This window comes from Euprymna scolopes, chromosome 10, assembly GCF_053919585.1.
Source record: "Euprymna scolopes isolate OS-2025 chromosome 10, ASM5391958v1, whole genome shotgun sequence".
Taxonomy (NCBI): Eukaryota; Metazoa; Mollusca; class Cephalopoda; order Sepiida; family Sepiolidae; genus Euprymna; species Euprymna scolopes.
The window spans coordinates 61,578,541-61,597,205 of record NC_136491.1 but is presented as its reverse complement, the minus strand read 5'-3'; the positions used below and the strand labels follow the sequence as shown (position 1 = coordinate 61,597,205).

Genomic DNA, 18,665 nt, shown 5'->3' with positions numbered 1-18,665 from the left:
TTTTTTACAGTAACGTAAATCAATATAATAATCAACAAAATTTTTATAATTGCTAGAAAAATCTTTAAGGAGGAAAGTAGAGAATAGCTGATAGAGACCCCTCCCAATGTTAAGAATGGGTTTCTAAATAGTAAGATCATTAAGTAGGAACTCATTCTTGACATGGGATGGGCTTTAACTATTCTGTTCTGACACTTTTTTTTATTTTGCATAAAAATCGTTGATTCTTTTTAACTGAATATAAAAATTTTTAATAGCATTAACAACAAAAAATGCAAATGAGGTTTGTTTTAAAAAGAAAAATATTGTCTCACAATTTTCAATTAAACAGAAACATTTGAGAAAAATATTTAGAAAGATCTACTCTTGTAATATACCACTCCCACAACCAGTGTATTTTTTATATTTTGGAAAATATATGGAGACTTTACAATCATTTGATTTTTTTTTTTTTTTTTTTTACATAGGCATCACCATTTATCAAGTCCAAGAGGCCACTCGAAGATAAGGGTTAACGCGTGTACAGTAAACATTGGACAATATAGTAATCGTTAATAATGGAAATTCAGTAAATTTGTTAACTTATATGGAACGGCTCATCAAAAACTTGTTTACATTAGACTTGAAGAGAACCATATTGTAGTCAGCTGGAAAGCAGGAAAATGGAAGACAATTCCATAGGCGTGCAGTTCTAAGAAAGAACCTTTGCTCATGGAATCTACATTTAGGTTTAGGCACAGATAAAGACTGGGGGAAATTAGTGATAGTGTTTTCTGCTAGGCGGGTGTTTCTTGTGAAAGTTTGGCAAGGCAGAACCATAGATTGGAGCTCAGTCAAGCACTTGCCATGAAAATAACGATAAAGCAGAGACAAACTCGCAACATCTCTTCTGTGAGAAAGAGGTTGCAGGGAAGAGAAAAGGACATCTCCTATGAGGCTACAAAGTCTATTTTGAACCCTATCAAGGCAGGATAAGTCCTTTCTAGCAGCTCCTGCCCAAATGTGACAACAGTATTTCATCCTTGGACATACCTGGCTCTTATATAGATAGAGAATTGCATCAGCAGTGAGATATCTACTGGATCGATAGAAGGGTCCCACCATTTTTCCAGCGGCCTTGGCAACGGATTTAATGTATGTGTTCCATTTAAGATTAGGAGTAAAGGTCAAGCCCAGAAGCCTGTCAAAACATGAGGCCTCCTGAAGACGAGAGCCATTCATTTTAATTGATGCCAGATGGGGGTCAGAGCATTGATGAAGTAAAGATAAAAGCTTGCTTTTAGATGCATTAAAAGTAACAAGCCACCTCTTTCCCCATTGTACCACTTGCTCAAGATCAGAGGAGAGAATCAGAAACAACTTGGTCATTTATGGTCTTAGATGTGCTACCACAGATAGTAGTGTCATCAGCATAAATGTCTATGAAGGATGTAAGGATGTGACTTGGAAGATCATTAATGTAGATCGGGAAGAGAGTTGGGCCCAGGATTGACCCCTGAGGGACTCCAGCATTAATACTGTGAGCTTCTGATATGAATATTCTAAAAAAGCATCAAATCTCTAATTAAATGTCTAGAAATTTTAAAAGAATCAGAATCGTGAATTTAGAACAGAATCGGTAATTGTATTGGAATTGGGAAAAATTTTGGAATCATCCTATCACTAATTATTATACTGATTTATATCAATGTAATAATTAGTGATGAGAGGATCCCAAAATTTTGTCCTTATCAGAGTAAGTATCTAACTTGTAGCAGTGACAGGCACGCATACTGCCAAATAGAAAAAAAGTTTAACAGCTGTGTAAAAAACACAAAATCAGATGAACAAATGGGTTAACCGTGCAAGTACAAACTTTAAATATTAAATTGCAGTCGGATTCTAGGTCGGATTTCACAAGCAAACCAACCTTGCTAAGATCTAATAAAATAGCCAGATCTGTGAGAGGGGAGAAAATCAAGTTTGAAAGTGAACTTATCATGTATGTAACTTTTTAAGATCAGACATTAAAACTAAAAACGTTTGTATTATATACAGAAAATTTATCCAGCACTGCTCGAATGGAGAAATGTAAGCTGTCAGACATACTAATTCATTTTGTCAAAAACTCAAAAACCTAACCTTCAAGGCAATCTTTTTTTTTATTTTTTATTTTTTTTTTTATTTGAAAACTTTTCCAGGAATCTTTTTCTGGGAGATACGATTGACATGACTTTTAAAAGTTACATCATCAAGAGACATTTGAATCAAATCAGAAAATGACTGTTGCAGTGGTCCTTTCACTGATAACATTTTCATTTGTATACTTTTAATATTTATTTAGTCAATTCCTCCTTGTGCAGTTATTTGAAACAATTTTCCTGTGAGAAGCAAAGCCATTTGTATTTTGTAAGTCACTGATTGATGAATGGGATTGCAGCTCTTTTGCAGATGATTCACCAGGTGAGTTAAAAGAAGAAATATTCATAAGTACAAGCTCTATCGAATTACTCCTAGTGGAATGGGTTTAGGTGAGAAACACAGAAAATGCAACAATGAGTTTCATTTTATGTTTCGTGACATTCTTGTATCTTTTTTTTTTTTCACACTGTTTACTCACAAAATGTGAGAAATTCTCATTGAGCTAACTTTAATGTGTAGTTTGGGATAAAAGTAACAACTGTTTTTAATACATATTCAGAATGAACACTATTTTTTTTTTTTTTTTTTTACACAGTGATCACCACTTATCAAGGCCCGGAAGCCACTCAGGGATAAGGGTTATTGCATGTACATTACGTTAGTGTGGAGATTTGATGAAGTGTTTACTTAAGGGGGCGGTTCATTAGGAATTTGTTAACGTTGGACTTGAACACATCCAAGTTGTAGTCCGGTGGGAAGCAGGCAGACGAAACAGAGTTCCACAGGTGTGCAGTTCTAAGAAAGAAGCTTTGTTCATGGAATCCGTGTTTTGATTTAGGCACAAATATAGAGTGGGGGAAATTTTTCACAGTGGATTCAGCTAGACAGGTGTTTTTCGTGAAAGATTGGCGAGGGGGGGGGACCAGAGATTGGAGTTCAGACGAGCACCTGCCAGGGAAATAACGATAAAACAAGGATAGGCTCGCAACGTCTCTTCTGTGGGAGAGAAGTTACAGGGTAGAGAAAAGGGCATCCTCCACTAAGCCACGAAGTCTATTTTGTACTCTGTCAAGGCAGGATAGGCTGTTTTTAGCAGCTCCTGCCCAGATATGGCAACAGTATTCCATCCTTGGATGTACTTGGCTTTTATATAGATAGAAAATTGCATCAGTAGTGAGATATCTTCTGGGGCGGTAGAAGGATCCTACCATCTTTCCAGCGACCTTGGCAACAGACTTGATGTACGTGTTCCATTTCAGATCAGGAGTAAAGGTCAAACCCAAAAGCTTGTCAAAACACGGGGCCTCACTCAGACGAGAGCAATTGATGCCAGATGGGGATCAGAGCGTTGATGATGTAAGGATAGGAGTTTGGTTTTGGATGCATTAAAGGTAACCAGCCACATCTTCCCCCACTGAACCACGTGCTCAAGATCAGAGGAGAGAGAATCAGAGAGAACTTTGTCATTTACAGCCTTTGATGTGTTGCCGTAGATGGTCGTGTCATCAGCATAGATGTCAACGAATGAAACACATACTTAAATCATTCGTTGACATCTATGCTGATGACACGACCATCTACGGCAACACATCAAAGGCTGTAAATGACAAAGTTCTCTCTGATTCTCTCTCATCTGATCTCGAGCACGTGGTTCAGTGGGGGTAGATGTGGCTGGTTACCTTTAATGCATCCAAAACCAAACTCCTATCCTTACATCATCAACGTTCTGATCCCCATCTGGCATCAATTGTGATGGATGGCTCTCGTCTGGGTGAGGCCCCGTGTTTTGACAAGCTTCTGGGTTTGACCTTTACTCCTGATCTGAAATGGAACATGTTTCTAATGAACATCAGATTTTTAAGGAGGAGTTAGACTTGGTTATGGTTCTGTTGTAGGTTAAGAGCTAGTGATAGTGTGCTAAAAGTAAAAAAAGGTTACTTATTACACAAGTACATACAGTAATCTATATAATAAAGAAATATTTTCCCCTATTTCATTGATCATTATAGCTCTATAAATAAAGGCAATATATAGAATTTGGCTATGGTCATGCTTCAGGTTGATTCTTCATATGTTTTCTGAAAATTAGCATTGGTTTTGTTTGTTTTTAGTGATTTGTACATTTTTTCTGGTTTGTTTGCTTCTCTTAAAATAGTCATACATACAAGAAAATCAGTAATTTTGACTAGTGCTCAAATTTACTATGACCACCTTACACATTAAAGCAATGAAAATTTACTTTTATTCTAGTCAGAATTAACTTTCTAGCTACCAATTTTTAAACAAATTATATTTTAGATGTGGACAGTAAAAAAATTTGTGTATAAAATGAAGAAAAAAAAGCATTTTCAAATTTATAGAGAGAGGATCAGTTTCGCATATAAACAAAACATCAAATAACCCCTACTTTCAAATCATTCTACTATATGAAGAGTCTCCCAAATTATTTTGATATTTGTCATGCTTAAAATTATATAAAACCCTACTAATTAGTTCAAGTGATAAGCTCTCTCCCCTAAAATAAAAATAAATATATCCCTAAATCTATCTTTTTAATGGTTTCCTGACATACATGCCAAATTTCACAGCTTTATCAATTTTATCTTCAATAGTTTTTTAGTAGAATTTTATCAATGAAAACAAAAATGTATCTTTCAACTTCAAATTCTTATATTATGGATGAATTTTGATGGTTCAAAAAACTAAGTGTTTAATCAATTTAGTTTTAAGGAGCATTGTTAGTTTATGGTCAAAAACTAGCATGAAACGAAAGATTTTACTCACCTCATCTGAGTAGTCAAGAGGATAATGTTGAAGGAGGAATGGAGCTAAAAAAAAAATGAAAATGATTATAAATAACACCAGTAAAAAAGGCAATTGCAAGATGACTAAATTTTTAAATAAGATTAATAAAGAAAAAAAAAAGAAATTTAGGGATCAGGTTTAACTTTCCACATTTTCTTTTGAAATCTATACAAATCTCACCTGTCTGTATGAATGTATGTACGTCTTGCAAAAACTTTCGACAGAGATGACGGATTTTCACAAGAACTATATCATTTTGAAGCTTGACACTTCGGAGTACAAATATCGAAAAATTGGCCCAAAACATTAATTCCTTCACCCTCACCTGGGTACTTTTCTACAGGGAGGGGTTGCTTTTTTCACTAATATTTTCGAAAGTCATTGCTTCTTTTCGATTGTCTAGCCTTAATTTAAACTGATGTCACTTCCGGTTTAGCAATGGGCACAACAGCTAACACGTCACTTTTTTTTTTTTCACTTTTCCTCCTTCGCGATAGGGATTCAAGCCTGCCTACTACCCCGTTTTTTTTTTTGGTACTCGCCATTTTCCATTTTTTATTTTTTTTTTGCTCAACCAACACCCTTACACACATCTCCACTTTCTTTTCTGCCTTCACGTCACGCCTGCCTACTACAACTTTTTTTTTTTTGCTCAATACACACAAACACCCAGGCAATGCCAGGCACCCAGGCTAGTATATAATAAAACAAGGTTCCTTTCACACAAAAGTAATTTAGGAGTATATTAATATAATGAAGATTTATTATCTTAGCAAAACTAAGTCATATTTTTATAACACTTTAATATTAATATCGTTGTCATTATTATAATAATTTAAATTAATTCAAAACAAACTGCCATTACTGCAAATTATTAGCATCCAATGTTATAGAATGAACAAGGTTGTTAAAGTAAAAAGATGCCGTTTTTTTTGTTTTTTTTTTATGGAAATCGCTTCAAAACATGGTGTTAAGCCACTTAATGTAAGGAGCTAACAAGAATGACAAATGATTATAGCAAGATTTTTTTTTTAATATATTTACAAAGCTTTAAGATTTTAAAGAAAAAATATATATTTACAAATCATTATTTTAATATTAAATATTTACAAAACTTTTAAGGATTAAAAAAAAAACTTATTTACACAAAACTTTAATGTAAGTAACAAAACAAACGTATTTAAACAAAATATATTTAAATAAATGGGTGTCTTTCTGAGTGCGTTTTTTTTTTTTTATATATTTACAGAACTTTTTAATAAAACTAATAATAATTATAATCATGATAAAAATAAAGAAATAACTAAATAAATAAAAAGAATGAGCTATATTAATCACAAAACATTAAAAACCGATATTATAACTGAGAATTTTGGATGCTGATCTCTTCTCTCTACTCCACAAACATTTGAATGGCAGAAACAAATATAAAATAACTGACTTGTTCGGATTTTTGCGAATGTTTTGCAGGTTTTTGCGACCAAGATTGATTTGTGTGTGTGCGTGTGTGTGCTTTTAATACGATTCATTTATTGAAAGTGTGATGTAGGTCGGTGGTCAGTGAAGGAGAAATCCTTCTAGACCGAGGCAATTTTTATGCATAATAAAATCACAAGTATAAGCAACAAGTATAAACAATCGAGATTTAAAAATATATTATTTTATTCAAATGTCTTTTAATAACTTATTTTTATAAAGATGAAATGTAGTATCACAAGATGCAAATCTTTATAACTTATTTTTTTAAAAAAATGGTAGTAGGAAGGCAGGCTCGAACCTGTACCACTAAGGAAGAAAAGAACAGGGGAAAAAGTGACGTCTTTGCTGTTACGACCACCGCCAAACCGGAAGTGACATAGGTTTAAATTAAGGTTAGACAATCGAAAAGAGGGGATGACTTGAAAATATCGGTGAAAAAAGCGACCCCTCCCTGTAGAAAAGTGCCCAGTTGAGGGTGAAGAAATTAATGTTTTTAGCCAATTTTTCAGTATTTGTCGTCTGAAGGAGCAAGCTTCAAAACGATACTGATCTTGTGAAAATTCGTTGTCTCTGTCGAAAGTTTTAGGCAGATATGCAAACATACATACATACATTTATATATTGGTAGCTCAAATTTTCAACCCAAACTTTTTAAAAAGCTTGCCCTATCTCTGAATACCCTTTATGTAAAATTTCAAATATTTAGACCAGAAATTGTCTGAGTAATTTGGTAGAGACCACAGAGGTCAATTTTTTTTTAATTTTGACCCCTATTATAACCCCATAACATTTGTTTTGGATTAGATCCATGTCCAAGGAACCTATATCTAAAATTTCAAGTGTTTAGACCCAAAATTGTCGGAGGAGTTTGATAGAGTTCCCAAAGGTCAAATCGTTGAACTTTAACCCCTTAGACAAATTTCTGTCCGAAAACGGATTACAAAGATTTTCCCAAATCTCAATACCCTGTATATCAAATTTCGAGTCTGTAGACTGAAAATTGACAGTTATTGTGTAGGGAAATGTACACAGACAGACAGACCCACACACAGACCGACAGACAGACAGATACTTTCACTTTTATGGATATATAGAGTTAAAAAAATGTTTTGTAAATATATATTTTTTCTTTTAAATCTTAAAATGTTTTGTATATATATTTTAAAAAAATCTTCCTCGCAAACACTCGACCAGGTCTGCTATTTGACGTGTTTGCAAACAACCACCAGCAATGTCAAGGTCGAACAACTGGTGTCACTTGAAATGTTTGCCAATCTTCGTCTTCTGCTACAAGGTATCTAATCTTTATTTGGTCCATATTCTTTGGCAGATCATTGATATAAAGAAACAGAGTTGGGCCTAGAATAGAGCCATAATGAATACCAGCATTGATAGAAAAAGAGAATGAAGGAACCCTATTCAGAGTTACTTGCACTCTTCGATCAGAAAGAAAAGACCTAATGAAATTAAGAATCTTACCACTAATAATAACCCTGAAGCTTATGTAGAAGACCAGAATGTCACACTATGACACTATATATATTATTTGGAAGAAAACAGTAAACGACAGTAAATCATCATGCCATAACACTTTGCTTTTTTTTTTGTTTTCATTGCATTAAAGTTTGTACTTTTACTAGTAATACACACAGCCAATAAAAGGTTTTGGATAATAATTGATTTTGAGGGGGTTTGGCTAAAATAGCCGTATTTTGAAAACCAAAGCACTTTAAGTCCTCAAAATACCACTTTCTTTTAATGAATAATAAATGAATTAATAAATAATGTACATTTTAAAAGTTTTAAGCAAATAAAGTGATAAAAATATGGACATCATAAAACTGCGTTTTCGGTAAGGTTTTGTAAAGACCACCCCCTCCAATTTGTAAATGCTCGTACCATGTTTGTATTAAGAATTTTGTCATTAAATTTGGAAACTAATCAGAAGATGTGTCACTTAATAGTTTGGGGTGTCTAAAATACCTTTGACCACAGGGGGGGGGGGGTAAAAAAAAAAAAAAAAAGACTTCAACATAAGTGCTAGAAATTTTGAAAAACATTTTCTTTGGACGTCCACTTAATCTTTTTACTGTTTTTATTCATTAAAATTGTATTTTGTTTTTATTCATAAAATTGTATTTTGTATTTTGTTGCCCTTGTGGCAGCTAGTAATTTAAAATGTTAATACCCAGAAAAAAAAATCATTTCAGTTTGGATGTCTGTAGTAGCAGCAGCAATAGCTGAATAACTGAAAATGTGAAATATGTATTTTTTGGTTCACATGTATGAGCGGTACCCTGCCTCTATATTTTATTTTGTCCCCCCCACCCTGCTTTTTTTTTTCTTTTCTTTTTTTTTACAATATTTTCAACAGATTATTATCGATTGGACACTAATCTACCAGACTGTTAAAAAAAAAATAAATAAATAAATAATTAAAATTAATATCTAAATATTTGTAGTGGGTGGTCAGTTTCTAGTAAAGTTAAGAAATAAAAATATTCTTAAACTAGAAAGTTTACAAATAAAATAATGTGCAACTCAACAGAAAAAAGCATGAAATGTAATCTAATATATAAATCTCATTATGTGTGTGTGTGTGTGTGTGTGTGCGTCTCCGTTCTTCAAATCTTCTCCTAGACGTATGATCGTTGGACAGCGTGCAATAACTCAAAAGATTGCATTTTTGGTGCAGAATTTTATTAAGGATATTTAATCGCTTAAAATAACTGCTAAGGGCCTGAAAAAATGGTTCAAGCTTAAGAACAATAACACCTTAACAAGCGTAGCATAATGACGTCATTCTGCGCATGCGTACATCGAGTAAAAGAGAAATGTATTTATCAAGATATTTCACAACATTCTTAAAGCGGTTGTCCCTTTGGTGCAATGGATAGCATGATCGATTACTAGCACAATTGTTGCAGTTTCGATCCCCCATCATTTCTTCTTTTTTTTTCATATTCTTTTCATTTCATTTTTTTTCATATTCTTGATTTTTAAATGTAATAAATACACAAGATCACTTTTATTTAAGGAAAATACAGAAGAATGTTTTTGATTTACGTAACGAAAATGTCATATTCAAAATATATATGATATATTGGCTTATTTTTTACATTCCAAAATAGATCAAGTAATGCCATTTGTATTGGATTTACTCCTAAACTAATTAATCAATCATTATGAATATAAATTATGTGTATATGTTTATATATTTTTATGTCTTCGATTCACTCCTAAACTAATTGACAGATCATTATGAATTTTAAATATGTTCATATAATTATATATTTGCATTAGTGGTGGGACAATTAATCGGAATCGTTAATCATAAGAATCGTGTATTTTGGGGGGAATCGGAATCGCATCATTAAAAAATACCTTAAATTTATGATTCTTTCATTACGATTCTCTTATATTTTTAAGTTGAACTGTTTGTTTGAAGTGAGATTAATTATTTAAACAATAAAAGCACAAATCGGTAAGTGAATTTAATTTTTAACAATAAAAGAACAATGCGGTAAGTGAATTTAATTTTTTTTCTTTTAGAAATTTACATTTCATTAAAATATTCTGTGAATAAAGCAATTAAACATTTCTTTTGGGACTTCTTTGCACAACAAATATAAAAAATGTTAGAAACAGCATTAAGGCAGAGGTGATTTTGAAAGTTCAATCAATAACTTATTTAACAATAGAAATAACAATTACTAAAAATTTACTTTTTTATATAGAAATAAAGAGGTAAATTAAGACATTGAATAAAAATAAATATTAAAGGACGATAATTATATAATAAAAATAAATATAGAAATAAACCCATGGTAAATATTACCTTACGCTATAACAGAACATCGACCACTCTAATTTGTTTTTTTAGAGATATTTGAGGTTGCTGACAACGAATCTTATAATCAAACCCGCGGCAAATTTACTGTTTGCATGGTATGAACCTCTACAGCTTGGAACTATTTTGTGCTATTTCACTGCTTTCGGTAGTGTTTTTCTTGCATGATACATTCGCGTGCGAACGGGCGTAGTGCGGTGTCTTATATCGCGTATAAACAAACGTAAGACAAAAAAAAAAATATGAACATTTTTTTTTTTTAACTTTCTTGTTAGAAAGATTCCTACGCGATGTGATAAGATACTTTACTACACCCATTCGCACACGAACGTATCATAAGAAAAACACTACCGAAGGTGGTGAAATGGCACAAAATAGTCCCAAGCTCTAGGGGCTCATACCATGCAAACGGTAAATTTGCGGCGGATTTTGATTATCAGATTCGTTGTAAGTGACCTCGAATATCTCTAAAAAAACAAATTAGTCGGTGTTCTGCTGTAGCGTAAGGTAACATTTACCAAACAAATTTATTTAGATTTAAAAAATAACATTGTTGAAAATCTTTTTTTTAAAAGTCAAACAAATAGGAATAATTTGAGATGATTGAATATAAAAGGCTAAAAATTTAAAGATTTAGTTATTTTAAAATTTTATTTAGAAATAAGTGGAATAAAAATTAGTTAGCGATTGAAGCTGCAAAAAAAAAAAAAATTAAATTTTAAAGTGTTATCGAAGATAAAGAGAAAATAAAAAAAACTGAATATCAAAAGATAAACAAAACATGTTATTCCCTTGAAATTTGATGTTATTGTATTTTTGTTGAATTAATCATGACTGACTTTTTCTTTATATTTTTTAATATATAAAATAACTCCTGAAATTGATTGTTATTAATTTCATGGTGCATTTAACATGCTTAAAATATTTGTTTTGACTTTTATCTTCAATGAAAGCAATTTTACGAAAAAAATCGAATTGTTTTCGAAATTCCCTTAATTGTATTTCCACTTTTTCGCTACAAAAACTTTCGATTATATAATGATATATTTCAAAACAACAATTCCATGGGAATCGGAATCGTACTTCATATCGGAATCGTTAATCGACATTCTTGGAATTTTTCCTGGAATCGAAAAAAGTTTAGGAATCGTCCCAACACTAATTTCCATGTATTGTATCCATTCCTAAACTAATTAACCGACCATTATGAATTTTAATTTTGTGTATGTTTATATATTTCTATGTATTGGATCCACTCCTAAACTAATTAACTGATCATTATGAATTTTAATTATGTTTATATGCTTATATATTTCTATGTATTGGATTCACTCCTAAACTAATTAACTGATCATTATGAATTTTAATTATGTTTATATGCTTATATATTTCTATGTATTGGATTCACTCCTAAACTAATTAATTGATCATTATAAATTTAATGTATTATATATGTTTGTATATTTGCATAGATGTTATATTCCAAAAAACATATACAATGATCACTTCTTAATGTATTTATGTGTACAAGAAATTCTATCGAAGTAATAAGGTACTTGTTTAGTATAGTTCTAATGAAAAAACAAAGAAAATCTTACCTGTGATATACATGAAATTTATTAAAACCGAAAATCACGTTTAATATTCGAGTAGTATGACTTACAGATGAGAAATAAGCTGCTTCTTCACTATAGCACCCAGATAAAAGAAATTCTTACCCTTGGCGTACAGAAAATTGGCCATGACAGAAAATTACATAAACGTATAGAGTTCTTTCATTTTTACATTAGAAAAAAGGTACTTGTACACTATCATACCCAAGAAATAAAACATGAAAAACAAAGGAAATCTTACCTGTGACATACATAAAAGTAATCCAAACCGAAAATCTATATATATATATATATATATATATATATATATATATATAAAAATCTAATTCTTTGTTCTTTAGTTATTCATAAAACAATATTTCTACATGTAGGGAAAATTTTGATGTGACTGCAGACATGGAAGCGGACTGCTAAGAGTGGCATGTGCGAACTGGAAACCCGACCGACAGGACACAGAAAGGCGACAAATCATCAGGTTCGATCGCGTCATAATTTGTATGAATGAGACAATATAAGGCCAGCAGTGAAAAGGTCGGGATCGAGTTGAGTTGAGTAGAGTTGAGTTCTCGAGAACCGGACTGAACGCATTAGAGCGGAGAATGTTGCCAAGAATCCAGTCCAGGTTTTTTCTATTAGATTCATCGCAGAATAATAAGTCTCATACAAGGAAATTGGCTTGATTAGCGGCAATATATATCATTGTAATTAAGCATTCAAAAACGTGAACAAGTTTTACACGAAAATAATTTTTGTAAAAAACATTGTATCTGGCGGAAACCTAACGACTTCAATAAATCTGATTAATTTACTGTGTAAAAGAAAAATGTAGGGAAACTTTTGGTGTGACTGCAGTCATGGAAGCGGACTGCTAAGGGTGGCATGTGCGAACTCAAAACCCGACCGACGGGACACAGAAAGGCGATAAATCATGAGGTTCGACTGTGTCTTAATTTGCATGAATGAGACAATATAAGGCCAGCAGTGAAGAGGTCGGGATCATGTTGAGTCGAGTTGAGTTCGCTAGAACTGGACTGAACGCGTTAGAGCGGAGAATGTTGCCAAGAATCCAGTCCAGGTTTTTTCTATTAGAAGCTATTTCGGCTTTAAATATGGGGCCGATGCGGCCGAGATGAAAGTGGGAAATTTTAAATGATTCGCGTTGACCCTGGAAAATTAAAAGTTGCGTTTGAAAATGGAAAGCGTTGCCAAAGGGAGAATTTAAGGAGTCGTGTCAAACTGTTGAAGATATGATGAAGTGAGTCGGACTTTTTTGTCTTTTTTTTTGTTTGTTATTCCTAGTGGGATTCATTGGATTTCTTTAACTATTATCGTCAAATGAACGTGTTGGAATGCGATTCGGTCTACTTGTATTTATTAAAAAGTTGTTTTTAAACAAGGAATTTGGAATGAAATTCGGTTATATTTGCTGAAAAAGTCGTCACTATTAACAGAACTTAAAATATGATTCGGACGACTTGTATGCATTTAAAAGTTATTTTTCAATGCAAAATTTAAACTGAAATCCTGTTGTGCTGAAAAGAAGAAAACAGGTTGTTTTTAAATGATAGATTCATTTTATGAAAGTATAATTCGAGTTGGATTTTTTGTTTATTGAAAACAAAAGTACGATTTGGACGACTTGTGTGCATGAAATTCATTTTTCACCAAGGAATTTATAATGAAATCCTGTTGTGTTGAAAAAAAAAAAATGTGTCGTTTTTAAATGAAAATTATTTTACGAAAGTACAATTCGAGTCCGATTTTATTGTGTTTGAAAAAAGTCGTCGCTGTTAAAAGAACTTAAAATATGATTTGGATGGCTTGTATGTATTTAAAAGTTATTTTTCAATACGGAATTTAAAATGAAATCGTGTTGTGCTGAAAAAAAAAAAAAAAAAAAAGGGTGTCGTTTTTAAATGAAAGAGTTATTTTGCTGAGAATACAATTCAAGTCGGATTTTTTTAGTTTTGTTTTTGAAAAAGAAAAAAATTGTCGCTATTATAAGAACTAAAAATGCGATTTGGATGACTTGTGTGCATTAAAGTCGTCATTTTTAAATGAGGAATTTAAAATGACATCCTGCTGTGTTTAAAAGAAAAAAGTTGTCGTTTTTAAACGAAAATTATTTTATAAAAGTACAATTCAAATTTTGATTTCATTGTTTGAAAGAAAAGTGGTTGCTGTTAAAAGAACTTTAAATATGATTCGGAGGACTTGTATGTATTTAAGTTATTTTTCAATGCGGAATTTAAACTAAAACCTGTTGTCTTGAAAAGAAAAAAGGTGTCGTTTTTAAACAAAAATTATTTTACGATAGTACAATTTGAGTCGGATTTTATTGTGTTTGAAAAAAATAATTGCTGTTAAAAGGACTTAAAATGTGATTCAGTCAACTTGTATGTAAAGGAGTTTTTAAATGAGAAATTTAAAAATTAATTTCTGTGGGCTAAATGTGTCTAGCCGAGTATCGTGGGCTAGCTGTGTCTGGCCGAGTATCGTGGGCTAGCTGTGTCTGGCCGAGTATCGTGGGCTAGCTGTGTCTGGCCGAGTATCGTGGGCTAGCTGTGTCTGGCCGAGTATCGTGGGCTAGCTGTGTCTGGCCGAGTATCGTGGGCTAGCTGTGTCTGGCCGAGTATCGTGGGCTAGCTGTGTCTGGCCGAGTATCGTGGGCTAGCTGTGTCTGGACGAGTATCGTGGGCTAGCTGTGTCTGGACGAGTATCGTGGGCTAGCTGTGTCTGGCCGAGTATCGTGGGCTCGCTGTGTCTGGCCGAGTATCGTGGGCTCGCTGTGTCTGGCCGAGTATCGTGGGCTCGCTGTGTCTGGCCGAGTATGGAGGGCTCGCTGTGTCTGGCCGAGTATGGAGGGCTAGCTGTGTCTGGCCGAGTATAGAGGGCTCGCTGTGTCTGGCCGAGTATGGAGGGCTCGCTGTGTCTGGCCGAATATGGAGGGCTCGCTGTGTCTGGCCGAATATGGAGGGCTCGCTGTGTCTGGCCGAATATGGAGGGCTCGCTGTGTCTGGCCGAATATGGAGGGCTAGCTGTGTCTGGCCGAATATGGAGGGCTAGCTGTATCTGGCCGAATATGGAGGGCTAGCTGTGTCTGGCCGAATATGGAGGGCTAGCTGTGTCTGGCCGAATATGGAGGGCTAGCTGTGTCTGGCCGAGTATGGAGGGCTAGCTGTGTCTGGCTGAGTATGGAGGGCTAGCTGTGTCTGGCTGAGTATGGAGGGCTAGCTGAGTCTAGCCCCACTTTTTCTAAGGAGTATCCGACAAAGACTGATAATACTTCCCTACCCAGTTTATGATCATGAGATCAGGGGGGAGTGTAGGGAAAATTTTGGTGTGACTGCAGACATGGAAGCGGACTGCTAAGGGTGGCATGTGCGAACTCGAAACCCGACCGACGGGACACAGAAAGGCGGCAAATCATCAGGTTCGATTGCGTCTTAATTTGCATGAATGAGACAATATAAGGCCGGCAGTGAAGAGTTCAGGATCGAGTTGAGTCGTTGAGAACCGGGCTGAACGCGTTAGGACGGAGAATGTTGCCAAGAATCCAGTCCAGGTTTTTTCTATTAGACTACATTACCAATTTAATTGAAATTTTCAGACAATCTGTCAGTCGAGGAATGTTTTTTATGTTATTAAAATAAATTAAAAGTGCAAATTATAAAATTAAATAAAATACAAATATTTTTCGTAAGTCGATTCTGCGAAACTCTTCTCAGATTTACTTTCTGGTAGAACTAAACTTCCGTTTCAATTCATACTCTCGAATTACAAGATTTTATTTTCTGTTTAATCGATAAGTAAAAAAAAAACATCCCCTATTTTTTAAATTTAAATTCATTTGTTTATCTTCTGAATTTTTTAATTTTAAATTAATTTGTTAATCTTAAGACTTTTCACCCATCAAACATTACGTTTTAATTGTTTAATTTATTTCAAGGCATCTAATGGCATCTCGAATTCAAGGAATCCCCTTTCTTTTTAATTTAAATTCATTTTGTTTGTTGTTTACATAAATACTTGCAAAAAAAAAAAAAAAGAAAAATACACAAAGTTTGTTTCACCTTTTCTAAACTAAAAAATAAAGTCGCAGTTTAATTTTTACGACTTGCCCCAGCATATTATGAACACCCTAACCTCCCCATGTGAAAAACGGCTTTCGGATTAAACACCCTCGAAAGCCGTTAACATGGGGAGGTTGGGGGGGGGGGGTATTCCGAAAGCCGTTTTTAACATGGGGAGGTTGAGGTGTTTATAATACACGCAAGTCGTAAAAATTAACAAAATTGTTATTATTTATTGCAAAAATTGCTTAAAATTTAGTTATTTGACAAACAAAGTAAAATTATTTTCTAGAAACATTTAATAAAAAATACAAATGAACGGTAGGTTTTTTGGGGGGTTTTTCTGTTGATGTTTCTACATTTAAAATTTTACTTTACTTTTCCTAGCATTGTTATTATTTTATCGGCAACACTCGGCTTTATCCGGCTGTTGACGTCATGCGCCGGTGAAAGCCGAGCCAAATGCTGAGAAAATAAGTACACAACACTTAAAATTTAATTCATTGTGGATTTATTCAAACAATCCTTTGGAAAATAAATATTTAAAATAAAGTGGAGCTTATGCACTTATGTTACCATGCTATTTTTTTAAAATAATATTTTCACGTTAAATTCAAGTTTTACAATATCTTTTTGTTTCTTAAATTGTTAGGTGAAAGTACAGATAACCCGGTCAGTTACTCTAATGTGTGGAAAATCTAGCTCCCGAAAAAAAAAAAGGGTACTTTGGATAGTAACAAAAATAAAAATTGCTTCAGTCTCAAAGGATTACTCCTCTACTGATCAAGGAAAAAAACGGTGAAGTTTAGTTCACCTTCTGTTTCTGTCACCCCCCCTCTCTCTCTCTTCCTCTCTTAATATCTCTCTCCATCTCTATATCACCCTCTCCATTTCTCTTTGAGCCCCTTTCTCTCTAACTTCCTCTATCCCCCCCCTTCTCTCCTTTCCTCTGTCTCGCTCCCTCTGTTTCTAACTCTCCCCCTCTCTCTATTTACTCTCAATCCCTCTATATCTCCTCTTTCTCTATTTCCCCCCTCACTTTCTCTTTTCTATCTATATATCTTCCTATCTGTCCATTTCTAATCCCTTATCCTATTTTCGTCTCCTAAATTAATTACAGTGAATAAGGCATTGTCAAAACATGGATAAATTCTATTTTAGTCACCTAATGTACTTACTGTGAGAATATGAGTTATTTGGAAATTACTGCTACCTTGAACAGCACCAGAAGTAACTGGTAAAACCTTTCTAATTAAATTGATTTTGGCGGCCATTTGATGACAAAACGATATAACCTTAGCCCTTGCAGCATGTGGAATACCTGCGACCTTGCTACCAAGTAGAAGAACTATTTATTCTACTTTGAAACATTCAATTTTTCAAAAATCTCATGTTCGACATCTCCAAAACATCCAGTATGGGGAAAAATATTGCAGAAATGCAAACTTATTGTTTGGGATGAATGCACAATGGTACGCAAAAAATCACTTGAGGCTCTTGGTCAATCCTTGCAAGATTTGCGTAGCAATGTCAGACCATTTGGGAATGCAGTAATATTGCTTACAGGTAATTTCAGACAAATGTTACTTGTAATTCCTCAATCAACACCAGAAGATGAAATAAATGTTTGCCTCAAATACTCTACTTTTTTGTGCCATGTGAAGACATTAAACTTAACTCAAAATGTGTGCCCAGTTGCACACTGATCCGCACAGAAATTTTTGCATCACTTGTGGGAAATTGGGTATGGAAAAGTGCCAGTTGATCCGAATTAAGGGCAAAATTCTTTGACTCTTAACTTCTGTAATTTTATTACATCAAAAGAGTTGGTTTTTTGGTTTTGGTTGGTTTGGGTTTTTGCAGATATTCAAATTAATTATACAAATCCCACTTGCCTGAGTAAATGAGCTATTCTTGCAGCTCAATACAAAGACATCCATGAACTTAATGCTATTATTCAATGTAAAATTCCAAGTGAGGTAGTAAAATACAAATTCATCGACATTGTTGTGGAAGCAGATAAAGTGTTTAATTATCCAACAGCTTTATTTGCCAGAGATGCCACCGCAAGTACTGCAACTGAAAATTGGCATACTGATTATCATGTGAAATATAAACCAATCCAAGCTTTGCAATGGCACATGGCTTGCAGTAAAAAAAATAAAAATCTTAACAGGACCTTTCACAGGTGAATATATCTTCATTCCATGCATTTGTAGCAGTCACAGAGACCTATTTTCTCTGGTGAATCAATGCCCCCCTCCGAGTTCGGCCACAGGCTAACCTATCAACTAACAGGGCGCATTGATTCATCTGCTCCCTAAAAAGTTTTCAGGGAACGTCAGTCAGTCAGAACCAGACATCCAGCCTAGCAACACCTATCCTCTTTTATCCCCTGTCCTCCGGACATTTCGCTATAGCATTGACGGTCTCAATTTGAGACAACTGTTATCCAGCTGGGGACGACATGGTACTGACTGACCAACGACGACCTTAAAAGATCTTTCTTTTCCTTCATCCCTTTTAGCAGTCTGACTTGCCAGTTCCTGCTACGAATAAAATACTCTGCATTGTTATTGTTTAAAAAGAAGTTTGTTATTTCTTTTGTGCCTTGTTCTTTAAACATAATTTATTAGGAAGGTAAAACAATTACCTCTCCTAAACATTCCTATGATTCCATCGGATACACCATTACCCCTTAGGAAATTGCACTTTTCAATTTTA

General features: G+C 33.8%; 1 protein-coding gene across 10 annotated transcripts in view; it reads right to left on the bottom strand.

Annotated features, from left to right (window-relative positions):
• The window catches only part of LOC145286010 (DENN domain-containing protein 1A-like), a 798,566-nt gene that overhangs the window by 644,326 nt on the left and 135,575 nt on the right, over nt 1–18,665 (bottom strand). The window contains exon 3 of one of the 10 annotated variants that reach the window (XM_080134612.1): nt 4,906–4,949. The exons of the other annotated variants lie outside the window; for them this stretch is intronic. Within the exon in view, the coding sequence (XP_079990738.1) occupies nt 4,906–4,949 (44 nt within the window). The remainder of the gene's footprint in view (nt 1–4,905; nt 4,950–18,665) is intronic. 10 annotated transcript variants of the gene reach the window in all.